Below are 12,890 nucleotides of genomic sequence, written 5' to 3'. Positions count from 1 at the left end.
AGAATTAGGATACAAATGTATTATTACTTATACCATATAGCTTTTGACATTAGGAATTTTTAAAAGAGAAACCCAAATCAACACATTTATCAAGGCAGAGAAGCAATAAAGCCATACAGAACAACTACTAGCAGCATTCTCCACATTTAAACAAAGCATTTCAAATCAACTGTTATTATAGTGTTGGTGGGGAAAAAAGCACTACAGCTATTTGTGTTCTAAGCTTCTGTTTTCAGCTATTTACAGTGAACCTTCTCCTTTCCCACATGACCTGTCAGCAGAAATTATGGTATTTGTAAACAAAACCCAAGTACTACTCAGAGTAGTTTTCTATAGTGCAAATTGCTCAGTTTAGATGTTATAACAGCTCTTATAAAAGCAGAGTAATTTTATTATATCAGTAAAAGCATTCATCTAAGATAAAAACTAAGCTGTCAACTTTTCTTTGTGCTTTTATTCTCAGAAAATTCTAGGCCACAATAAAAAAAACATAGTAACTGATATCCTGAGTATCTGCACAGGAAAAGTAGAGAAGTGGTTTTAAAGAATAAGTTGTGCTTATAACCTACAGTATAAGTACAACCCTAAGTTGTACCCTTAGTATAACCTACTTATACTGTAGGTTATAAGCACAACTTATACTCTCAGTACTCACTGTTATTAGTCCTATAAAAGTACTAAAAAAGTACTCACCATAAGCTACAACTTATTAGTACAAGCTGAAAAAGCAGTCAAGGAGGGGAACAAAACCAAACCAACCACAACACAAACAAGGTAAGAAGTAGGAAGAAGATAAAAGTATGAAACTGAGAGTCCCATCTATTGTCCTACAACCTTTACTGCAAAATAATCCTGTCTTTCACTTTGGAATTGTATAAAAAAAGCCTAAGAAAAGCCTAATAAAACATTAATGAATTTAATTCTGTCCACAATGTCATACATGCTAGAGCAAATTACACTTAAACTACACTTCCCATAAAGAAATTCAAGCCAAACTAAACTGTTCTCTGCTCCTGAAAGATGGGTGTCTTCTCCATATTCACCTTCACACCAGCTCTGGCACTTTTGTGATCACAAAATAAACAAATTTAACTCATTCATCCAGGGGGAAAAAAAAAACCACTGCTTAATTTTCTGAGATTTCAGTGAGCTGAAGTAGCTTGCATGCAACCAGATAAACCCTTAAGTCATCATAATTAATGATAAAAAGAAAAAAAAAAGTGGTGAGGAGGAAGATTTCCTTTTTATTCTAGCAGTAATTTACTAATTCACTTTATGTAATGAAGCCAGACACTTAAGCAACTTAAAAACACAACCCTGAGTTAAGGGGAAAAAAAAATCATCACAAGAACAAGACGTTTAAGAAATCCACTGTCTTTAAGCCTGAAATGTGGTCTGCACCACAAAAAAGAACTTGACACACACCATAGTTTTAGGAAGATGATAAATTTTACAGAAAAGTTTACAAATGACTAGACCCTTAGAAATACACCTCAAGTTGTCAAGCAAGCATAGTTTAAAATGGGCCATTGAAAAGCCACTTGCCTGGTTTTACAGTTTGAACACATGTTCCCTCCTTATCTTCAAACCCTTCTGAACATACACACTTGTAGCTCCCCGAGGTATTAACACAGTCTTGATTCTCTTTCACACAGACCTTTTCAGGAAGGTTACATTCATCTATATCTAGAGACAGGGAAAAAAAAAAGAGTTCAGTGTTGTTTTGTTATAAAACTTAATTGTGCTCTGTCATAGAACCAAAATTCTCTTCAAACACAAACATCATCAAGGAGCAGAATGCTGCTGCAACAAATTTGACTCCTGTTAAAATAATGTTACAGTTCTTCATGATTTAGACTTTCAAATTTATTTAGATAGTAGCAGGGTTTTTATGCTTTGCAGCTCCCATGTGGGGAAAAGAATTAAGCACTGGTGCTCAACCTACTGAAGATTTCTCATAGTTATTTTCTGTTGATGACAAAGTATGACTGAAGGGAAGTGAGCCTGTAAATACTACATCATCATAGTTAACAGCTCCTTAAGATTATGCATACCTTCTGCTCTCCCCCACAGAGAAACTCTAATTTCAGCCTTTTTACCATCATCTCACATTTTATAATCCACTGTGAAGTAAGATAATTTGAACTCAGTGCAGTAAGGGATTCATAGAAAGACAATAGAATCCACAGGGCATTTTTGCCTTTCTGTTACAAAATGAATACAGATGCACACTCCTAATGAAGTGGTAGACAAGAGAATCATGTATTTGTTTCCTGAACCTGCTATAAAATACTTTTTTCCTTTTGTGGCAGTGTTTCACCTCTAAGCCCTGTGCCTCAGGCACACCTTTAAGCCTTCTGTGTGTTAGCTCAACAAGATAAAGGAAGTTAAAAAGAAAGCCTGTGCTGCTAATACCAGAATGACTGGGTTTATTTTGCTAGCCTTGAAAACTGAAGCAGAGCAATGCAAATGTACTCAACAGCTCCTCTCAGCGTGGTGAGCCCCCAGTGAGAGACCTGGTTGGTGTTCCACCAGGTGCTGCCAAATCCACCCACCTGTACACTCCTCATCCTCCTTCAGGTACCCAGGTGCACAGGTCTGACACTTGCCAGAGCCTTCCCCTGTGCAACCCATGCAGCTGGCATCACATGCTGAAGATAAAACATTTTAAGAAAAAAACAATTATACATCTGAGGTTTAAAGTACCATTCCTTAAAGTGAGTCAGCTTACCCACACAAGAAATTGGAGAATCATAAAATGGTTTGGGTTGGAAAGGACATCTTAAAAGTCATCTAATTCCAACCCCCCCTGCCATGAGCAGGGACAGCTTCCACTAGATCAGGTTGCTCAAAGTCTCATCCACCCTGGCCTTGAAGACCTCCAGGGAGAGGGCATCTGCAAATTCCCTGGGCAACCTATTGCAGCATCTCACCAACCTCACAGTAAAGTATTTCTTCCTTATGTCTACTCTAAATCTACCCTCTTTCAGTTTAAAACCATTTGTTACTCCTCATCCTATCACCACACTCCATGATAAAAAGTCCCTCCCCATTGGCACGACAGTATAGAAAAGACAGGGAGGTGTTGGAGCAGGTCCAGAGAAGGGCAACAAAGCTGCTGAAGGGTCTGGGGAACATGTCTTAGAAGGAGTGGCTGAGAGAACTGGGGTGGTTTAGTCTAGAGAAGGCTGAGGGGAGACCCAATTGCTCTCTACAACTACCTGGAAGGAGGTTATAGTGAGGTTAGTGTTGGTCTCGTCCTATTGCTAGGTACTTGGGAGACAAGAGAAAAATGGGCTTATGTTGCACCAGAGGAGGTTTAGACTGGATATTAGGAAGAATTTCTTATTGAAAAGTGGTGAAGCACTGAAACAGGCTGCCCAGGGAGGTGGTAGAGTCACCATCCCTGAAGCTGTTCAAAAAACACGTGGACGTGCTACTTCCGGACACGGTTTAGTGGTCACAGTAGTGTTGGGTTGATGGTTGGACTTGATGATCTTAGAGGTTCTTTTCCAAGGTCTCTATCACCCTGATATTGAAGAACTTTTGCCTAACGTCTAACCTAAATCTCCCCTTTTCTAGCTTAAAGCCATTACCCTTCGTCCTGTCACTACAAACCCTTGTGAATAGTCCCTCCCCTGCTTTCTTGTAGGCCCCTTTCAGGTACTGGAAGGTAGTTATAAGGTCTCCCCAGAGCCTTCTCTTCTCCAAGCTGAACAACCCCAGCTCTCTCAGCCTGCCCTTACAGGCGAAGTGCTCCAGATCATACCCATGGCCCTCCTCTGGGCCCACATGGTCCATGTCTTCTTTACACTGGGGGCACCAGAGCTGAACACAGTATACCAGGTGGGGTATCAGAAGAAAGGAACAGAAACAACCAGAAATTTCTCACTCTCCTCATATGATAGGTCTAAAGCCTCCTACTCCCCATGCCCTGTCAGGACCAGACCACATTGTATTTAATGCCTGATATTGTGCCCTTCCTAGCTTTACATTAGGACTCTAGACAATGAACTCCAACAGCAGATTAAAAAGAAACCTTTGCATAAGAAAGATCCATCCGTGTTCAAACAGTACTGGTGATCTTTGCAAGGAGAAGCAGCACACTCATCTAAATCTGAAAGATAAACAGTGACAAGTTATCTAAAACTGCAGTCATGATGAAACAGCTACACTAATACTTGAATGCTATGCTTTGAGATCTTCTAACAGCTGGCCCACAGAAGCTATAAACTTAAACTGAACACATCAAGAGCAATTGTTCCTGGGAGTTTAGAATAAGATATGCAACATGTTAGATATGAAAGAGCTCAAATTAGATAAAACATCCAGAATATCTGTCATCTGTGCCATTTTCAAGTCAGTGCTTTCCACACATTTATGGCTTTTATGCAAATAACATAACAAGTAAGCAGACAGATCACTCTTCTGGAATCCTGTTGTCTTCTCTGTTCCTAAATTGCCAAGCTATAGGACTTTAAATGCACACGTATGGTCAGGAACAGTCAAGCTGAAAACCAGTTCTAGCCAGGAAGTTAAAACATCCTACTCTTGTGATTTCAAGGAAAAGGCATAAAATACAACTGAAAAATTTGGATAGAGAAAGGCTATTACAGTCCCCTTGCTGTCTATATTATCTCATCCTGTTGCTACAAACATCATTCCTACTGATTACTCAATTAATTTATACTTGAGAGAGATTAAAGGAAGCACAGAGCTTGGTATTTACTGTTATCTCTCTCCAGCAGGAAAAGTTAGTATGCCTGGGTTTTAGTGAAGTGTTTCCACTCTATTAGGGTTAAGCATTTATAAACATCCAGTAATGTAAAGACAATGGTGCAATTACCACAGAATATGTAGATAAGCTGACAAAAAACTTCCAGTAGTTGACAAAATAGTTTAAATCAAGAGCAGGGCACTGTTTAGCACTCCAAGAAACACAAACCCCATATCTTAAAAAGCACACCCACCTGCTGCTATCTATATTCCACTAAACTAAAAAGATTTACAGTGAACAGTTTGGTAAATACAACAATAACCCCCAGGTGATCAGTGGGGAGGAGATACTGCTTTCCTGCAACATGAAACAAGTTAGGAAGAGAGAGACTACCAACTACAGAAATCTAAACTGACAGATCACTTGCATAAAGTAAACTAAAACTCAATGTTATGCCATCTAATTTCACTAGCCAGTATTGCTACAAAACCTTTGAAGCAGGTTTCAAGTCTATCAAGTATTACTCACCCACACAAGCTGCTTCTTCATTTTTAATCCAGCCCTCTTTACAGTCTTTACAGTCCTTGTTACTTGAACCAGTACAAGTTTTACAGGCAGTGTGGCAGGCTGAGGTAAGAGAAAACTATAATCTGAGTTTTGTTGATAGATTCCAAGCCAAGTCTCAGCACATATTCTCAAAGAAAACCTTATGTAGGCTTAACTGGAAACTATCATATTGGTAGCTTGACCCACCCATTCACAATATTAAGTCTTGATGTTATGGAGGTATCACTCATAAAAATGCAACACTATCCTACCAAAAAAACCAAACAACCCCTCCCCCCAAAAAAACACAAAACCAAAACCCCACAAAATCCCAAACTAGGAAGCCAAACCTGGCAATTTCATCTGCACTGCTTAGTGCCATGAAATTCTAGGGGCTAGAAGTGGCAGGCCCAATTTCCAAAATGTTGGGAAGGAGAACAAGAACTTAAACTTTGCTCAGCCACTCAGGCTTAGGACAACAGTTTAAACACTAGACTCAGCACTCCCACCTAACAAGCCCTCAGATAACCTCAGCTGTAACTAGCTTTGAGAGCAATGTGTGAAGTGATATCAGTCTGAAGACCTTCACAAGGAAACATAGTAGAAATCCAACTGCATATACATATTATAAATATCACATGCATATATCATGCAATATATAGCATATACATGTTAAATATTGTACTAAAATATATTGTAATATATCTGACAAATGTCAGATATTGTAATATAAAATATACTGTAATATGAAACAACTCATACAGAGGAATTACTACACAGCCAGGTATAAAACCCAACCTAGATTGTGTTGAAAAATAATCTTATTAGATCCCACAGTCAGGATTTAGTTGCTACAGAACCTGATTCAAGGTGTAAAAACAGTAGAAAACCTGACCAACTGAAAAAGTTTATTCCTACACCCCTGCAAAATCAAGCTTAGGCAAACTTAACTGGAATCTATGCAGTCTGCAGTACAGACCAGCTGTTTCTATGCCCATTTACTCCAGTTAAGCTCATCTGAAACACAAGGAAAACAGCTTTCACAGTGTGCAGCAACTGCACATCAACATTTTCCTGCAGTACTTGGGGTGTTGGGGAAGGGGCAGAGCTTACTCCTCTCCCACCTCTTCCATGGCATAGATTAATTCTGCTTTTTAATTTAAAGCAGAAAGGAAATAAAACAAGTCAAGGGCAATCTGGAACCTAGCAAAACTTTAAGAGATCCAAATTAACAGATGTGTAATTTACAGTTAAAGCTGAGTGACCAAACTGGAACTAGTTTTTGGTTTTACATCTGTCATCTTAAATTTTTGAGAGTTTTGTTTACCAAACTGAAGAAGGAAGAGAAAGATCTAAGTGTGTGTCAAAGACTTTGTTACCTGTACAAACAGAATGTGTCTCATTTCTCAAGGTACTGAAGTAACCATTAGAACAGTCCAAACAAAAATCTCCTGTGTACTCCTTGTTACAGCTACATGAGCCATCTCCACCTCGGGTACCATCACCATCACAATGGCCATTTCCATGACAAGGTCTTTCTGATCCACCACGGCAAGCTAAAAAGGATCAAAGATACTTTTACATCATACATTAAAGGAAGTTAAGTTCCTATCATCTGCCACAAGCACCTGAAGTCCCTCCCCTCTTTATAGGCAGTAAAAGGTAAAAAAGGAAACAAACAAACAAAAAAATTAGTCACACTAAACCAGAATATAATTTCCAAAAATCTTTTTTCCCCCTTGAGAGCAATGAAAAGGCTTGCAACAAGGAATAATATATTGCAACTTGAATAATATATTCAAGCACAAGAATAGCTCAAAACATCTCCAGGAAACTTCAGTTATAAATATAATTTGGGATAAAGACCACGGCTTAGAATTTTAACAATTTTCCTAGCTTCCTGGCTAAAGTTGCTAATTTTATTTATTCTGGAGTTAGGCCTGTGTACTCCTTGTTACAGCTACATGAGCCATCTCCACCTCGGGTACCATCACCATCACAATGGCCATTTCCATGACAAGGTCTTTCTGATCCACCACGGCAAGCTAAAAAGGATCAAAGATACTTTTACATCCTACATTAAAGGAAGTTAAGTTCCTATCATCTGCCACAAGCACCTGAAGTCCCTCCCCATTTTATAGGCAGTAAAAGGTAAAAAAGGAAACAAAACAAAAAAAAATTAGTCACACTAAACCAGAATATAATTTCCAAAAATCTTTTTTCCCCCTTGAGAGCAATGAAAAGGCTTGCAACAAGGAATAATATATTGCAACTTGAATAATATATTCAAGCACAAGAATAGCTCAAAACATCTCCAGGAAACTTCAGTTATAAATATAATTTGGGATAAAGACCACGGCTTAGAATTTTAACAATTTTCCTAGCTTCCTGGCTAAAGTTGCTAATTTTATTTATTCTGGAGTTAGGAGCATGGTCATACTGCAGTTGGAGAAACCTACCAGCAATCATTTAGATCAATATTGGGAACTGGCACTTCATTTTCAGAGGCCAAGGCTGATCTCTAGCAAGGTGCAAGGTTTTAGAGATTTACAGGTTATACAAACTTCAGAGGCAAAAATACCTCCTTTATCACTTACTTTCTGACTTTTGCATCAAAGACTTTACTTTTATCCAATTGTCTCCCACTTACTTTCATCCAATTTCTCCCATTGCCTTTTTAACTAATCCTCAGTTGTGAATTTCTTCATTTAATCCTCAATCCTGTTTTAGTCGTTTTACTCTTGAAACTGGCCAAGGACTGTTGTCTACATAGCTTCTGAAAGACCACCTAAACAACAGACTTGATGTCACACAGAGCCTTCAGGCATGAGCAGGTGTGGATGTGAGCATCAGAGCAGATGGACTGTGCACATGTAAGTTCCCTTAATGCCTCTGCACATCACTTCATGCCCAGAAGACTTTTCTTGGGGCAGGATGCTCACAAGGCAGTTACCTGTCAGTCAGCAAGCAGGTACATACAACACAGCAGCTTATGTCTCACACAAAATATCACACTTCACATATTTATCCACATCATGAAAGATGAAAACAGGTAAAAATAATGTATCTGCTGAGGTATTTTTCAAAAGGAAAAATTACCAAGGCAGTCTGGTCCATAAGTCCCAGCAGGGCAGCAAACTTCTATTGTTTCTATGCAAAGCCACTTAAACAAATCAGGATACTTCTTCTTTCTGTAGGTGAAATATATTTATTTATCAATAACACAAAGATTCATTACTAGCCAACTTGCATAAGTGAACCTGCACAATGCAGCAGAGAAATCTGTGGCACGTGACAGATCAGACACCTACTTCTTCCATTCTGAGGGTGATCCTATTTCATGAAGCAATTTCTAGAAGCTGGACAACTTGAGATGAGTTTACCTTTTAAGCTACAACACTACTAGCAGACTCTACTCAAATTTTATAGATTATATTTATGGAAAATGTGCAACCAATAAAAACCACTCATCTTGGCACAGACATACATCCCCCTTTTTTTTTTTTAACATCTTATTTTTAGGGAAGGTTTATATATAGTCAGACATTCTTATTCATATCTTCCTCTTAAATGTAACTGCTGTGTCTTTATCTCAGCTATGCAGAAGATAAACTAGGACATACTAATGTTTGCTCAAATTACTGCCAACCTGATAATAGGTTGCCTATTAAAATCTGCCTTTTTTAGCATGAATCAAGAATTATTTTATGTGGATTTTTTTAAATATTAAGAAGTTAGTTATGTGCTACTCCAGCACCAGCATACACCCCAATTAACAATGCAATTACTAGATTTGTAAGCAAGCACAAGGATTACTACAGTTCTGAATGACAATTCACAGATCTCAGCATCACACTGATGCTGAAGTCTCAGAAACTTTGGGAAAGGAAAGGCTCTGATACTCCTCAGCAGCTCCTGAGGCATGTACAGCTTCCCCTTCTGAACTATCCCATCTGATTATATTAACACTGAGTCTCAGGCCTGGAAAAGCAAAGTTTGAGTACCACATGTAGTGTAACAACTTGTAAAAAAGACCTAAAGTATTCATGGACAGAGAAACTGTCTTTGAAAACTACCACAGAAGCTGAATGACATTTGGTTATTGCAGGTTAAAATACAGAAGGCAAAGTTAATCAATTACACTCTAAAGGTCTAACAAATACATAAACTTCCTAAAAAACAATGTATTTTGTTTTAATTTCAGGAAGTCTACTTTGTCAAAGTCTCTAGTTTAAGACCCATGCCTTCCAGTTCTGGAAGTTTAAGGCTCTGGGTTGTGTAGCTCACCACTCTGGAAGGCAGGTCCTGGGAGGAACAGCTAAGGACTTGGAGGTTGCCTGGTTTGGAGAAAAGGAGGCTGAGGGACAACCTCACTGCTCTCTACAGCTTCCTGAGGAGGGCAAGTGGAGCAGGAGGTGCTGAGCTCTGCTCCCCACCATCCAGTGACAGGACTTGTGGAAATAGCCCAAAGTTGTGTGAAGGGAGTTTTAGACTGGATGTTAGGAAGCATTTCTTTACTGAGTGGATGGTCAAACACTGGAACAGGCTTTCTAGAGATGTGGCTGATGCCCCAAGCCTGTCAGTGTTTAAGAGGCATTTGGCTAATGCCCTTAACAACACACTTTAACTTTTGGTCAGCCCTGAAGTGATCAGGCAGTTGGACTAAACGTTTGTTGTAGGTCTCTTCCATGTAAAATACTCTATGCAATTCCCTTCAACTGACATGTTAATGCATCCAAAATCCTGCACAGTTAGGTAAAAGGACAAAACAATAAAGCAGTCAGTAAGAGCAAAGTGGGTTATCAAAAACCTTTATCCAGTTCTGAAACATTCTAACAGCAGTTTACCCTGCTGAATTCTAGTTGATTGGGAGTGCTGACAGTCTAAAGTAATAAAAAAACCCACTTAAAAAGAAAAATACCCACAACATTATATTTATTTTTTAATTTCCAAATAATCTATAAGAGATTTCAATGCTATGAAGCCATCCTTGCACTAACTGTAGTTTATAAGAGTACATGAAAAGCTTATTTACAACAGAAATCACAGGCCAGCTTGGAAGGCAGATAGAAAAGTCAGCTGCTACACTCCCATCCTCAAGAAATCCAGCTTCTAGATTTATTAGTGTAAACTATTTTCTTGATTGCCAGGAGAACAAAATAAAGTTTCAAGAAAAAAAAAACAAAAACAAAACAACACAAAAATCCCCACAAGACCAGAAGAGTCCCTTGCTGTTTTATGAAATAGGAAAACAAAAACCAGGTAACAAATCACAAAGTTTTCCAACATGAGTTTGTCTCAACATCCCACTGGTAACTGGGTAGACAATATAAGAGAAGCCAGGCAGGTGTTTGGGTACCACACTTGGGGAACTGAAAATAAAAAGAACATGGTACAGGAGCACATGTTATTAAAGTCAGCCCAAACTGAGCTGTATCCAAGGGCAACTCTTGAAGGAAGGATAACAAAGAATTACCCATACTGGTATTGTTCAGGCACAGAAGGAACATTATTACTTTGTCCTCTCAGGCAACTTATCTACACAAAGATCTCAAAAAAAAAAAGTTTGATACTTACAATTTGAACCACCACTTCTCTATCTGTTCTTCATGCTCTTCTACCATCTTGTTACACTCAAAGTTGCTGCTGTCACACAGATTCTCTATGATCTCTACAAGACGAATTTCACTACAAGCAGAGAAGGAAAATCTTAAGTTTGAATTCATCACTTGACACCACTCAAGACATGACAGAGAAGCTTAGACTTCTTTCCAGAATACTTCACTAATTTATGGTGCTCTAAATGAGTTCCACAACAAAGCAAGTATCAGAATAAAGAACCAATGAACATTTCTTCAATTAAAAAAAAATGAGAAGGATGACCAGGAGAACCACTTTAGCTTGCCTGCATTGATTATGTCTCAGGATTGTAGGTTTGATAGATTTTTTTTAGCTTCCTAGCAAATTCTGAGTGCACCATTTTTCTCTTAAGTTCAACAATGAATTTCACTGTTAATTTTTGATTTGTACTGTTAATATTTGATACGAGCCCACAAAACTCACAGTAACTGAGGTTCAGAAGTCTCACCCTTCCATCTCAATGCTCCAACTAAGATTAAACAGTGAATTTAGAAGAAAGTTGTCAGACCACTTTGATCAGTAATCAAACATATATAGAGAAGAGTGCAGTAATCTGCACCTCATCTAGTTTTCTGTTTGGCACCCCAATAGTGATGACTTGAGGGATTAATTCTAAAAAAAAGTACTGCAATACTCCATACCTTTATGACTATGAAGTAACTACTGACCATTATTTAAGATCATTATTTTGGGGCTTTAATAGGTAAATGGAAAAAAAAACCCAGCTGCTATAATGATGACATTAACTGTTTTCAGTAACAAGACAAAGGCATTAATAAGGGGTTTCAGTCTTTACTACAATATTCATAATGTAAAATTACATTTTAATCAATAGGAATCTATGGTTTGGACATATGCAACTTCAGCTGCAACACTCACTAAGTTCCAGACAAACATCAGGATGGTGAAGTTCTGCACAGTGGACAGGCAAAGGAACCAACAGAGAAGTACTGAGACAGCTTACCTGGACTCATACTTTGACAGTGTCTTCTCTTCCCAAGCAGTGTTTCCACCACCAAAGTTCTTTTTGGCTGTATCTGCTAATCCCTAGAAACAAAAAGTACCAAAACAATGTAAATGACATAGGATTTGTTTGTAACCAGAAATTAAGGGCAAGAGGAAATGCTTTTAAGTATATTATAACAAGGGCCATGCAGAAACTCCAGTAAAGCTCTGAAGACACTGATCCAGTTGCTATGGGAAAGGAACAGCTCGTGCCAACATGAAAAGTGAGGAAGGGCAGGTTAGAGCAGAAGATGACTCAATTTTTGTAACACATAAGCCATTGTTGCAGTCTTCATTCACATCAAAAAACATACATGTATGAAACTTTATACCCTTCTCCTTCAGGTTCTCAGGATCTTAGTTAATAAGTTAGTTGAGGAGGACCTCTACTTCATTCAGTTTTGGTAGTACTCAGCCCAGTCTTCACCACGTTTTAATTCAAGCTCACAGCCACACAACAGGATAACTCATTACAGTCAGCACAACGTCCCAGAGTCACAGCCAATGCCTATCAAATCACACTTACAAAAAAACCTCCCCAGTTACAGTGCCCTGCCAAGCCTACTATAGTCAATATATGTGCAAAGAGCATGAAGTACACGTTGTAAGCTGAAGCAGCCCCTTGCTGCCTGCGTTGAATTTACCGTGCCAAAACGTAGGACTGATGCAAGTGGCAACAGACACAGAATTTTAGGGAATGATGTTCTCCAACCAGCACACCTCGCGGAACCGGGTGCGCTACAGCCGGTACCGCCACCCTTGTTGCACTGAAGCACCAGGACATCTTCGATAGCAAGGCTCGAGGAGCTCTGTCACCCACCGACCCGAGGACCACAGCGGTGACCGGAGCGGGGCGCACAACGCTGCCGAGTCCCGGCTTGCCCCGGTGCTGTCAGTAACGTGGCTCCCGGTGGCACAGCTCCCGGAGTTGAGCCACGGGGCGGAGACCGCATCGTCCCGGAGCCGCAGCCCCAGTGCCGCC

General features: G+C 39.2%; 1 protein-coding gene across 1 annotated transcript; it reads right to left on the bottom strand.

The window, feature by feature from the left end:
* Positions 1-1,545: 1,545 nt before the first annotated feature.
* On the bottom strand, positions 1,546-12,861 carry CRELD2 (cysteine-rich with EGF-like domains 2; the record flags this gene model as incomplete). Its single annotated transcript, XM_008950224.1, has 9 exons — positions 12,733-12,861; positions 11,868-11,950; positions 10,841-10,951; positions 8,363-8,454; positions 6,643-6,819; positions 5,246-5,344; positions 4,040-4,117; positions 2,556-2,651; positions 1,546-1,686 (listed from the first exon to the last, which is right to left on the bottom strand). Coding segments are annotated over exons 1-9 (1,006 nt in total), but the record flags the coding sequence as incomplete, so codon positions are not given.
* Positions 12,862-12,890: the final 29 nt, after the last annotated feature.

This window comes from Merops nubicus, unplaced genomic scaffold (assembly GCF_000691845.1).
Source record: "Merops nubicus isolate BGI_N331 unplaced genomic scaffold, ASM69184v1 scaffold3412, whole genome shotgun sequence".
Lineage (NCBI taxonomy): Eukaryota > Metazoa > Chordata > Aves > Coraciiformes > Meropidae > Merops > Merops nubicus.
Note: the sequence above shows the minus strand (reverse complement) of the source record. Positions and strands in the feature narration are given on the sequence as shown.